Source organism: Schistocerca cancellata, chromosome 10 (assembly GCF_023864275.1).
Source record: "Schistocerca cancellata isolate TAMUIC-IGC-003103 chromosome 10, iqSchCanc2.1, whole genome shotgun sequence".
Classification (NCBI taxonomy): Eukaryota; Metazoa; Arthropoda; class Insecta; order Orthoptera; family Acrididae; genus Schistocerca; species Schistocerca cancellata.
In genome coordinates, this window is record NC_064635.1 from 71,921,471 (window position 1) to 71,935,427 (window position 13,957).

General features: G+C 40.6%; 1 protein-coding gene across 2 annotated transcripts in view; it reads left to right on the forward strand.

The window, feature by feature from the left end:
• The window catches only part of LOC126106607 (chymotrypsin-like elastase family member 1), a 61,857-nt gene that overhangs the window by 11,710 nt on the left and 36,190 nt on the right, over window positions 1-13,957 (forward strand). The window contains exon 2 of one of the 2 annotated variants that reach the window (XM_049912950.1): window positions 9,627-9,795. In XM_049912950.1, coding sequence (XP_049768907.1) covers window positions 9,627-9,795 — 169 coding nt within the window. Of the gene's footprint in view, window positions 1-9,608; window positions 9,796-13,957 lie in introns of both variants that reach the window. The other variant, XM_049912949.1, reaches the window with a different exon arrangement.

Sequence of the window (13,957 nt, forward strand, 5' to 3'; positions counted from 1 at the left end):
CAAGAATTTTTCCATGAGTGATCCCACTACCATCCAATTTGAGATACCTACAAGTTTTGCCAGCCTCCCCTTGCCATATTTACTGAGGTGCAGGCCATGTCCAGTGAAATCCGATGTATCGATATACTCAACTGGCACCACTGCAGTGTGAGGCGTGGCCTGTGGCATCAGTGACTTCTCCAGCCCCGTTTTAACACGTCTAACAGCAGCATTAACGTGAGGCCGATCCTGATGCTGAAACAGCTGCACGAAGTGCATGTTAGTGCCACCAATTTGAGTAGCTGTCTTTACCAGGTCTCCGCCTACATCATATTCCCCATCCCTATCACGACTATTCCCTGTTTCACCGACACTCATTACCTGATTCTGTTTCGTAAAATTCCTGCACAACTCCCCTATGCTGTCAGTCACCTGAGCCAATCCTCACTAGGCTTCACAATGCTGGTGACCTGATATTCACTCCCGGACGCTGCAACTTCTGGCCTACACCTATACCTTGTGAACTACCTAGCAACAGAACCTTCTTCTTTCTGTTAGACTTTGAAGCTAACTTAGGTTTCCTAACTGCTGAGCGCTGCTGCGTGTTTCCTACACCTACAGCTACAAGAGGCTTCTCTTCACTCAACTCTGACAGGTGTAAAATCTATTGCATATATGTAAAATACAACTGAATACCTCCTCCTCTTAGCTGCGTTCTTGCAAGCTGCTATTTCTCATTCCCCAGCACCCTTCACCCTCCTCAACTTATCTAGTTCGTCCTTTGGGTATTGTAACTGTACCTAAAGGGCACAGATCTTACGCTTCTACTCCTCTACCAAATTATTTCTGCCTCAAATTCTACACTCCCAGGAGAGGACCTAGCTAAAATGCCCACTAGATTCCTCACTGGAGTCCCCCAATGAAAATACTTTCAACAAATCCCACACTGTAACTCCCTACTCACAAACCTACGACAAATCCCACACTTCTCATTCATGATTAAGTTTTACAGTTACTGGAAAAAGTAAACGTCTACATTACCTAAGTTTAATTTCATCAGCAGAACTATTTAAAGAACTAACAATAGTGGTCTCGAAATTCTCTCTCTACTAAGAAAGCAACAAATTTGATTTATACCACTAAACCACAACTAACACCAATAGCTTCAAAACTTCACACAATATTCTTAGCTAAAACCAAAAATTCAAGCGGCCACTGGAACACACGATGAAGTTAAAACAGTGAATGTAATTTTACTGTAATATTTCACTAGAAACAAAAAAAACAAAAAAGCAAAAAACGGCAGCTGGAAACCACCACACCAAATTTACTGAACGACTTCAACGCACACATAACCCTAAAAAACACCGTGAGCAAATGTTTCCAAAAGATTATTAAACCGTTCTTTCGCCACAAACAGCATTAGACACCGTTGAAGATTACTAAATTTAATAATTGTGTAACAGTGCACAAACAATTTTGTCAGAACTTAAGAACTGTAACAGCTGCAACTGCACGCAGCGAAATTCAAACACACTGTTAGTATTTGGATGAACGAGTAAAAACTATTAAATTTAATATTCGAATACAGTGCACAAACAACTTTGACAGTACGTATCTTTATAACCGCTGCAGCTAATACGTGTCGAAATGGTTTCAGCAGAAAACAGCAGAAATCACCCAAATATCTGGCCCAATATTCGCCTAATAGGCCCAGTTTTTCTTCAAAATGTTGCGGACTGTATGAGATTTTAACGCTTCTTCCGGCTGAAAACAAGATTTAAAGAGCGTCGTGGTATCTCGGAGATTGTCGTCCAAGGAGAAAAGTGAAGAGAAGATAATAACTTTGCGACACTTCACTACAATAAAGCTTTTTAGAATTGATGCATATTGGAGACACCTTTGATGCAGTGTATGAGTTAAACTGTATACTTCCGTAACACGCAATCATAGCTACAAAAACCCCAAAATGTGACATGCTACCTTCGTAAGGCCTAAGGCTAACATGGTGGAAGCTGGATTTGACATTGCTCTACCACTACACATACTAGAAGCAGTAACGTCTTTGGACATGATTCTATTCAGAAGAATGTTCGATCTCTGATCCTGGATAAAAATTGGATGTTTGCATGAAAAGTAAAATCGAGCATTAAAGAAACTATAAATTCTGCGTATTATTTATCAGAATACGTATATGTATCTTCTGTTGCGGTACAAAACGCATGAGAGTAACTGGCGCTGATCAAAGCTATAGTTTAAGGTCGCTTGGCACTGACTATTGAACGACGTTTCTACCCATCAGTTTCAAGGCGAGGCAGATCTTAAAATCAAGTGAATAACGTCATTTCCCTGTAGAAATTGCCTGCATTATTTATCAATAAACTCGTCTAAGTTTGGCTGAAACCAAAGCACAACCTGCGTGATTTCGATAATTGTGGTACAGTTTGTGTGGTAATGCGAGCCTGCCTCACAGGAATCCGCACAAAGCCAGACACCTGTATGCAACCCAAAATGTCATTAGTGCAAACTTTCCAGAACGTTGACTGTACACATGTATACAGCAACACTCTCTGGTATGCAACATTGGCACAAAGCACCCTCCGTCACGTTACGTAGGTACAAATCGTCTTTGAACCTGTAAAGTTGGTACGAAACACTCTTTACCATTTCGCCTTGGTACAGGGCACCTTCCATCACAAAAATTTGGTGTAAAACACCCTCTGAATCCAAAAATTCCTAAGAAACACCCTCCATCATGTCACACTGATACAAAGCAACCTCCACCATACAACATTGTTGCTAGATACATTCCATCACATAATAATCGTACAAAGAGACCGTAACTAAATCACATAGGTAAAATCCATACCCACCTTGTCAAATTTGCACAAAGGACCCTCTGTCAAGCAGCACTGGTATGACGCACTTTCTTCTGTGTAGCACTGGTACAAAGTGTCACCTGAAATGCAACTTTGAGACAAAGAACCCTCACGACAACATATTCGTATGATACAACCTCTACCACAAAACACTGGCATGAAGCAGGACAATATTAAGAAGCACCCTCTGTCATATTGGTATGTAGCATTCACCACTATATCCAAACGGTGGAAAGCAGTTCGCCGTATAACATTAGTACAATGCATCCAATGGCATATAAAAATGGGATGAAGCACCCTCCAAAATGCAACATTCGTAAGTAGCACCACTTGCCACGCAACATTGGTAGTGATGAACCTACGCCACATAACACTGCTACAAAGAGTTCTCCACCTCCTCACATTTTTAGGAAGTACCCTAGATTACATGGGCACAAAGCCATCTCCATGATGCAACACTGGTATGAATCATACTCAGCTGTGTAATGTTGGTTTGAAGTACACTCTACCACACAACATTAGCATGAATCGTCCTCCACCTCATAACATAGGTATAAAGCAAACTTAGGCACATAACATTGGACCGAAGCACCCTCTTCCATGTCACATTGGAACAAAGCTTCGGTCACGTAACATTAGTAGGAATAACCCTCTACCACATAAACTGATACGAAGCACCCTCCACATTTCACATTTAACATTGCTAAAAAGTACCCTCCGCCAAGCAAGACTGCGACGAAGCACCCTCTGCCATATAACATTGATACAAAGCGCTCCCCACAATGTCAGATTGCTACAAAACGCCCTAGCCACTTGACATTGTCACAAAGCAACGCCCACTACATCACACTGATACGATTCACCCTCTACCAAGCCACAATGGTACAAAGAGGCCACCACAATGCCATGCTGATAGGAAGCACCCTCGACCACCTCACACTGTTACGAAGCAGCCTCCAATACACGAAACTGGTACGAAGCCCCCCTCCTCCCAACTAACTTTGGCACAGAGCATCCTCCACAGTGCAACAAAGCCATCGCCGTGTAACATTATATTGAAGATCAAGAGAAATCAAAACGCAGCTGAATTCATGCAAAGTTCATTTGCTTTGCGATATTACAGCTAACCTCATTCTCGTTTATTTCAGTAAATTAAAAGAGGTAAAGTTCTAAGACTGAGTTAAATCTGAAGGCAATTGAAGATTTAGGCTAATTTTCAAAACATACAATGTTTCACTCCTATTACAGTGCCTTTTAGCACTCGCACTCAAGGTGTTTGCGTCAAAAAAAGACCCAGTTTTACGCTTACTAGTCAGCTTTACACAACGCAAGATGTTCAACTTAGTGCCACAGGAGATAGTAGCCTCAAAGTGGCATGCAATCAAAAAAAGGATGTTAACGCTAGCAATATCAAGTCAGTTTCCATAATGCGCATTAGTAAGGACAGGGCCTAAAAATTAAAAAAATCGTCAGTCGTTGTGGACTTATACCAACAACATAGATTTTAAAGAGGTACCGATGTTTTAGCAGGGTACAGAACATGAAAATATGTTGTACCACATTCTTGGCAACATCAACACACTTTCGGTAAGATGTAATACCAAAGGGGGAGGAGCTACTTTATGCCCACGCTACAGAGATATAAAAAACGCAGATTCCGTTAACTGTTGTTAACTTTCGCTCACAACATACTTTTTAAAGAGAACTGATTTGAAAGAAAATTCCTGGAACCTGAAAATATTGAATGTGATGGTCACTGCAGAAACTTATATGCACTACTAACAAGGGAGTCGTCAGACCTATGAACCACGGATTTTGATAAATCTGAGGTATGACGTAGAAAAAGTTATCCTGAGTACCTGGCTAGCAGCTTTTAATGCGATGACTCCTAGTTTCCGAGAAAATTGGTTCTAAAGTTTTAGGCGTACCTTTTATAACCGCAACGTTAGTACCTTTTCGGCCACGCGGTAACACTGCAGCGGTTAAGGCTTACGACCATCACGCTGGCGCTGCAGATCCAAATCCTCCCCAAGTATTCATCTGTTTATTTATTTTTTATTTCATCATACAGAGTATCATTAAATAGTATATGTTATGCAAAATTATTCAAAAATAGTCATTTTCGCTTTAGTAATTTCATTAACAAATCAATCATTACAGCAAACTTTGTTAAAATGTGGATTCCGTTGGTGGTTCTCTACTAGAATTCCAAGTATTTGAACAATGGTCTCTCGATTCGTGGGGAGGACAGAGTTATCAGACGGTATGCAATCGAATCTTTGTAGAGGAAAGAAAGTCATCCATCTGCACTGTAGACACTATCGCATCTAAATAATTCCACTTTCTTAAGACTTTAATTTTTATTTTCACGTAAAAATTTCAACGTTCTCCCTGTTTGCTAAAGAGTAATAGAGAAGTCGCTTCGAGGAGAGATAATAACAAATAAAATCCTTAATGCTGTCTCAATTTAGTGCACCTGTTTTCCAAGGAATATTCAAATATGCGTGGTTTGCATTGAAGTTGATTCAAGAAATAACAATCTTTTTCAATTTAAACGAATACGATCTCAGCTCTGAGAAATCGGAGTACCTGCAAGGCAGTTGCTTCCGTTCACTGAGAATTGTGTTCTACGAATTTTTGTTCCGGTTGCTTCTACAACACCCATCAGGATTTCCGCTCTAGAACAGCAGGTGAATTACTCCACCGAAAATGACTATTTTGTATGGAATATACTGTTTGATGGTATTCTGTAGAATGAAACTGAAAAAAAGAAGATAGACAGGTATGGTTTGAATCAAAACGTTAGCGTGATAACCAGGAACATTACCCACTGCCGTTCTTCCGCGTGGTCGTAACATGAATAATATACAGGTATAGGAGGTACGCGGAAAATATCAACATCGATTTTCTCTGAAACTAGGCGCCATCGCATGAAAAGTCGCTAGACGTGTATTCACGGCAACATCTTCTACAACGTACCTAAGATTCATCAAAATCTGTGGTTAACGGGTCTGATGGTCCCCTTGATAGTGGTAGATGTCACTTTCCCCAATGAATGTAAAATTCAATATTTTCTTTTTTTCTCAAGTCGGTTCAGTATTTACTCACTCTTCCCAATCTAATCTTTGGAGCTATTCTCAACAGTTTATCGTCCACCCTGTACCCTCCAAATTTCTGTACCCTCCAAATAAATACGTTCAGAAAATGCTTACCAATATTTAAATTTATATTACATACTAACAAATTTCCCTTTATTAAACTGATTTTCTTGGTCTTGCCAATCTACATTTCGTACCTTCTCTACTTTGTCCACCATCAGTTATTTTGCTGTCCAAATAGGAACACAACAATCTCTCCATTAATATATAAGAAACTATCAGCTTCGATTGCTGATAGTTTCTTATATATTAGACTTTCAAATTCCCAATTACCACAGGTAATCGAGAGCACACTGTACTCATCTACAACTTTTAGTATCTCATTTCCGAACATAATTCCCTGAAAATCATCCAATTTAATTCCCACTGCATGCTTCTTCCTGAACATGTGCGTGTGACGGATTCCATTCATACTTCGCACTGGGAGCCTCTACTTCCCTGTGGGGCGAGTTACAGCTGCATGGTGTCGACCCGTAGTGGGCACAGGTGTAAACGGACGCTTACGAATCAAATGGCTCTAAGCACTATGGGACTTAACATCTGAGGTCAGCAGTCCCCTAGACTTAGAACTACTTAAGGGGCTCCGGAACGCCCTATACTTGCAATGTTATAATAACGCTTATAAATTATATCTTTCCTCACAAAGTATTGGAGGTAGGAAGTTGAACCTTTTACAGATTATTTATTGGAATATGGGCTACAACTTAACACAGGGATTTTACAAAATTTTAGTTTAGTTATTAAAGATGATTTTTTTTTTCAATTGGAATGAAAATTCACAACATATTTTTGCAATTTTTTATTTAGATATTCAAAAATATACAGTTTTTTGGAAAAAGGCTGTGTTAAATTATGCAGAAGGTACTGTGTAACATTTACTGAAAGTTTGAAACAAATATGTTTGCAAGATCCTTAGAAAACATGTAATTAGTATGAGAAAATAAAAGTTTTGGGAATCGAGCGACAAAGATTGGATTAACTTTTTAGTGCATTCCAGGTCCATAGGATGGATTATCTTCATCCTCTGCAAACTCCTCCTCCAGCTTCCTCTTGTTCCTCCTCCTGTTTACTCTTGCTTGTATTTCTAGACTCTTTACAGCCCTGTCTGCAGCCCGAAGGCGTTCCTTGTCTAAAGCAAGCATCGCTCGCACCATGTTAGAACCTATCTTCATTCCCATATTTCTAAATACCTAGCACCTTACAATGTTGCCATCATTGAAAGTCGCAACAGCATCATACACACCAAAGTGAAGTGTTTCTATTCCTACAAATACAGTCTTGGGGAATTAATTACGAATATTTTCGAGATAACGACAGAGTAAATAAACATGAAACAATCGACAATCACACCAGCGATATATATTGAACCATCACAGGTTAGCCACAACACATACTTTATCTCACATCACTAAAATGTACCTGATGAATACGGACGTTAATAATAACACCATTTGACAGCAGTTTAACAGCTCCACAGTGGGTCACGCCCATGTAGAACACATTTAAAAAAAATTCAAAAATAGTTGTAGTCTTCGGAATTGAATAAATTATATATCTATTAAAAGGTAATAGTCTGCAGATTCAGAAAACGCAAAAAAGTAAAAATTGAACTTTTCATGATTTTGAGCCTTTCCGGAGCCCCTTAAACCTAACTAACCTAAGGACGTCACACACAGCCATGCCCGAGGCAGGATTCGAACCTGCGTCCGTAGCAGCAGCGCGGTCCCGGACTGAAGCGCCTAGAACCACTCGGCCACAACGGCCGGCCGGACGCTCACAGCACAGCGGTACGTCGGCGATATTCTACGTCCCGGTTTGTTGCCGTTCAAGGCTAGCCATCCCAGGCTTACGTTTCAGCAAGATAATGGCCGCCCGCACGCGGCGAAAGTTTCTAGTGCTTGCCTTCGTGCCTGCCAAACCCCACCTTAGGCAGGTCTCTCCACAATTGAGAACGTTAGGAGCATTACGGACAGGGCCTTCCACCCTGCTCAGGATTCTGACGACATAAGTCGACACGGTATCTCTCAGGAGGGAGTTGAACAACTCTGCCAGAGAATGCTAAGCTGAATAACCGCTTGCTTGAGGGCCAGAAGTGGGCCAACACTTTAACTGATTGCTCAACTAGAAAAGATCTTTCTCTTGAATAAATCATCCAATTTTTCTAAAACTGTAATCATTTCTTTGTCTGCACATGTACATCACATCTACCGGTTCCCGTCCCATTCGGACAATTCCTTTGACGTGCCTTTCTTTTTTTTTTTTTTTTGTCTTTTTTCACTTCATGTCTGGAGAGGATCAGCCAGTGCGCGAAGACTCTCCTTTCAATTTTATAACCATCTACTAAATACTGCCAAGAACTAGCTCCAAGATAAGATGTATAGCTTGTTTAGCTACCGACGTCACATTTTGTGACACCTTCCCACAACAAATCATCCTAAAATTGATGCACTTTGGAAACATCTTTAGTGCAGTGTATCAGTTAAACCGCATATTTTCGTCATCTGCAGATATAACTACGAAAATCCCCCAAATATGACACGCTACCTACTAAGCAACTGATGAGCGTGCGTTGCTAATTCTATCAAATAATGCGAGTATCAGTACAATCTGACTTCCGAACAAATTCAGTGCAATAATAAGCTACTGTAAATAAGTATTATAAACTGTTTTTGTACTCAGAATGAGATTTTCACTCTGCACCGGAGTGTGCGCTGATATGAAACTTCCTGGCAGATTAAAACTGTGTGCCCGAAGCTCGACTCACGCCCCGTACTCACAGCTTTACTTCTGGCAGTATCTCGTCTCCTACCTTCCAAACTTTACAGAAGCTCTCCTGCGAACCTTGCAGAACTAGCACTCCTGAAAGAAAGGATATAGCGGACACATGGCTTAGCCACAGCCACACAGATGGTAGAGCACTTGCCCGCGAAAGGCAAAGGTCCCGAGTTCGAGTCTCGGTCGGGCACACAGTTTTAATCTGCCAGGAAGTTTCATATCAGCGCACACTCCGCTGCAGAGTGAAAATCTCATTCTGGAAACATCCCCCAGGCTGCAAGGTTCGCAGGAGAGCTTCTGTAAAGTTTGGAAGGTAGGAGACGAGATACTGGCAGAAGTAAAGTTGTGAGTACCGGGCGTGAGTCGAGCTTCGGTAGCTCAGATGGTAGAGCACTTGCCCGCGAAAGGCAAAGGTCCCGAGTTCGAGTTTCGGTCGGGCACACAGTTTTAATCTGTTTTTGTATTGATTTTTTTATCTTTTGAACGAAAATATGTACACATTTTTTGACTCATTCCACATTCATGAAGATCATCTCACTTGGGAGCTGTGGAAGGCATATAATCGTATTTGTTTTTTGTCGGAAACATTTATTGCCTAATATTGCTTTCATGACCTGTTTTGCATTGTGTAGGTTCTCCTCAACATGGATCGATTGCAACTAAAAGTGTGTCTAATGTAATTCAAAAACCTGAAAGTTTTGGTTGTGGTGGGTAAAGTGCCTTCTGTGTGATCCTGTTGATTAGTTGTAGATCTGGTGTTTGTAGTTGATCTCAGGCTGATGAAAAGAGCAGAGAATTCAACAGAGCTGTGCCACAGTTGTACCTCTTGTTTCAGAAAAGAGGACCGCACCTAAAGAGGGAAATGGTCGCATCACTGATGGCCACCCTGCAGGAGTGGGCCAGTTCCCATACCAGGCCCTCATCATTGCTGACGGTGGAGATATATGGGGTGGATCGCTCATCACCACCAGAGCAGTCCTCACCGCTTCCTACTGCACGGCCCAGTGAGTTGAAACAGCTGCCAACACACCATCTGTAGAGGCTGCTCAGAAAGTAATGTAGATTTATTGGGCAATGACTAAGTTTGGGTGCTGCAGTGATAGAACAATTTGGATGTATTATGTCATGTGTTACACTTTAACAAATTATTGTTTCCAGTACTAAGAGATATGATTCTGATAAGCTTAGTATTTTAATGTTTCCAATGTTCGTCTTGAGAAACGGAAGTGCAAAGTAAAGTGTAAATTGAGGGTCTTTTTAACAAAACTCGACAAACACCAATTAAAGAATTTTACAGGTGATATATTTTAGTGATACTCAATATTGATGATTCAAAAAATATTAGAAATATAATCCTGATCAGCCATGCAGGTAGGGTTTGGTGAAGGAATAATTGAACTTCATCATTAACCGCCTTTATTGAGAAAATAAGAAATTAAAACCTTTTACAAAACTCAACATATCCACATTTCTACGCACGTTTTTTTTTCTTTTTCGCTACGAATACCTTAGATTTTTAATTATATCTTTGCAAATGAGTGAGTCAATCTTAAAATGTAGGAGCTCTTTTTATGCAGAAATTGATGATCTACAACTTTGACGCATGGCACTCTCAGTTTTGAGCAGCCGTTTTTGAGTTACAGGCATTAGAACATGAGCATAATTCGCTTTTACGAACAATATGGTAAAAATTATCTATTTTTGACGATCGATTGTGGCTAATTGGCCGAACCGTTATTAATTCTTAAGTGTGTTATTTTACTGTTCGTGTTGAGAAATGGAAGTGCAAAATAACGTGTAAATTGAGGTCGTTTTAACAAAACTCAACAAACACCAATTAAAGAATTTTACAGGAGATATATTTTAGTGATAGTCAATATTGCTGATTCAAAGAATATTACTGTATAAATATAATGTTCGTCATCCAAGTAGATAGGGACTGATGAAGGAATAACTGAAGTTCATCATTAAGCTCCTTTATTGAGAAAATCAGAAATTTCAAATTTTTGCAAAACTCAACATATCCGCATTTCCATGCACGTTTTTTTTTCTGTTTCGCTACGAATACTTTTACATTTTCATTTATATCTTTGCAAATGAATGAGTGAACTTTAAAATGTAGGAGCTCTTTTTATGCAGAAATTGATGATCTACAACTGTGATGTATGGCACTCTCAGTTTTTACATCTACATCTACATATACATTTATACTCCGCAAGCCACCCAACAGTGTGTGGCGGAGGGCACTTTACGTGCCACGGTCATTACCTCCCATTTCTGTTCCAGTCGCGTATGGTTCGCGGGAAGAACGACTGTCTGAAAACCTCCGTACGCGCTCGAATCTCTCTGATTTTACATTCGTGATCTCCTCCGGAGGTATAAGTAGGGGGAAGCAATATATTCGATACCTCATCCAGAAACGCACCCTCTCGAAACCTGGCGAGCAAGCTACACCGCGATGCAGAGCGCCTCTCTTGCAGAGTCTGCCACTTAAGTTTGCTAATCATCTCCGTAACGCTATCACGGTTACCAAATAACCCTGTGACGAAACGCGCCACTCTTCTTTGGATCTTCTCTATCTCCTCCGTCAACCCGATCTGGTACGGATCCCACACTGATGAGCAATACTCAAGTATAGGTCGAACGAGTGTTTTGTAAGCCACCTCCTTTGTTGATGGACTACATTTTCTAAGGACTCTCCCAATGAATCTCAACCTGGCACCCGCCTTACCAACAATTAATTTTATATGATCATTCCACTTCAAATCGTTCCGCACGCATACTCCCAGATATTTTACAGAAGTAACTGCTACCAGTGTTTGTTCCGCTATCATATAATCATACAATAAGGGATCCTTCTTTCTATGTATTCGCAATACATTACATTTGTCTATGTTAAGGGTCAGTTGCCACTCCCTGCACCAAGTGCCTATCCGCTGCAGATCTTCCTGCATTTCGCTACAATTTTCTAATGCTGCAACTTCTCTGTATACTACAGCATCATCCGCGAAAAGCCGCATGGAACTTCCGACACTATCTACTAGGTCATTTATATATATTGTGAAAAGCAATGGTCCCATAACACTCCCCTGTGGCACGCCAGAGGTTAGTTTAACGTCTGTAGACGTCTCCCCATTGATAACAACATGCTGTGTTCTGTTTGCTAAAAACTCTTCAATCCAGCCACACAGCTGGTCTGATATTCCGTAGGCTCTTACTTTGTTTATCAGGCGACAGTGCGGAACGCCTTCCGGAAGTCAAGGAAAATAGCATCTACCTGGGAGCCAGTATCTAATATTTTCTGGGTCTCATGAACAAATAAAGCGAGTTGGGTCTCACACGATCGCTGTTTCCGGAATCCTACAGAGTAGAGTCTGGGTTTCCAAAAACGACATGACACGCGAGCAAAAAACATGTTCTAAAATTCTACAACAGATCGACGTCAGAGATATAGGTCTATAGTTTTGCGCATCTACTCGACGACCCTTCTTGAAGACTGGGACTACCTGTGCTCTTTTCCAGTCATTTGGAACCTTCCGTTCCTCTAGAGACTTGCGGTACACGGCTGTTAGATGGGGGGGCAAGTTCTTTCGCGTACTCTGTGTAGAATCGAATTGGTATCCCGTCAGGTCCAGTGGACTTTCCTCTGTTGAGTGATTCCAGTTGCTTTTCTATTCCTTGGACACTTATATCGATGTCACCCATTTTTTCGTTTGTGCGAGGATGTAGAGAGGGAACTGCAGTGCGGTCGTCCTCTGTGAAACAGCTTTGGAAAAAGGTGTTTAGTATTTCAGCTTTACGCGTGTCATCCTCTGTTTCAATGCCATCATCATCCCGGAGTGTCTGGCTATGCTGTTTCGAGCCACTTACTGATTTAACGTAAGACCAGAACTTCCTAGGATTTTCTGTCAAGTCGGTACATAGAATTTTACTTTCGAATTCACTGAACGCTTCACGCATAGCCCTCCTTACGCTAACTTTGACATCGTTTAGCCTCTGTTTGTCTGAGAGGTTTTGGCTGCGTTTACACTTGGAGTGAAGCTCTCTTTGCTTTCGCAGTAGTTTCCTAACTTTGTTGTTGAACCACGGTGGGTTTTTCTCGTCCCTCACAGTTTTACTCGGCACGTACCTGTCTAAAACGCATTTTACGATTGCCTTGAACTTTTTCCATAAACACTCAACATTGTCAGTGTCGGAACAGAAATTTTCGTTTTGATCTGTTAGGTAGTCTGAAATCTGCCTTCTATTACTCTTGCTAAACAGATAAACCTTCCTCCCTTCTTTTATATTCCTATTAAGTTCCATTACTTTTGAGTAGCCGTTTTTCAGTTATAGACATCGGAACATGAGCACAATTTGCTTTTACGAACAATATGGTAAAAATTGTCGATTTTTGACGATCGATTGTTGCTAAAAGGCTGAACCGTTATTAATTCTTAAGTGGGTCATTCTACGCTAAATTTTATGCTATTTTATTCTGCTGTTTTGGAATTTTTTTGCAGGATGTATCGTTCGTGTATTGTAAGTGTAAAACTGAACTAAGTGCAAAATTTCCCTAGTTTTTCGGGCCTCAGAAGTTGGGCACAAACCAGAAATAGTCGCAAACTCATTTAATTCATATATGGGATGGCTAACGTCGATTAATATCATTTCCAGCTTGTGTTTATTTATTGGCGAGCAAAAGTCTAATGTGTGTACACTAATCGTAGTAAGCAATCACCCAGTTCAACTTTTGTTTTATTCACACAGAGGATGGTTCTAAAATGGTTAAGATAATCGAAATACAAACACCCTGCTTTCCACTACTGTTTCCTTTGCCCTTTCAAAATGGTGGTATTCTGTATTCAGGTCTTAATTTGGGGAGGGGGGGGGGGGGGGGCAATAGCACCATTTCGACGGTGACGACTCCTCCTTTATATTGCACTTTTCAACTCCTGAGATGTTTCAGAGTATTCTGGCTTCTAACATCTTACTTAACATCTTACTACAATAGCTACTGATCTTGTAGTAAAGCAGTGGCTAAACATGAAAGAAACATTGTCCAGCAAACGATTAGCAAACTGTTGGTTTATCATCTACGCTATTGTGCTACTCCCTGACAGTTAACACATGCGAGTACAAATATATTAAATCTAGGTTTGAAATTTAATGTTCCAAGTTTCAACC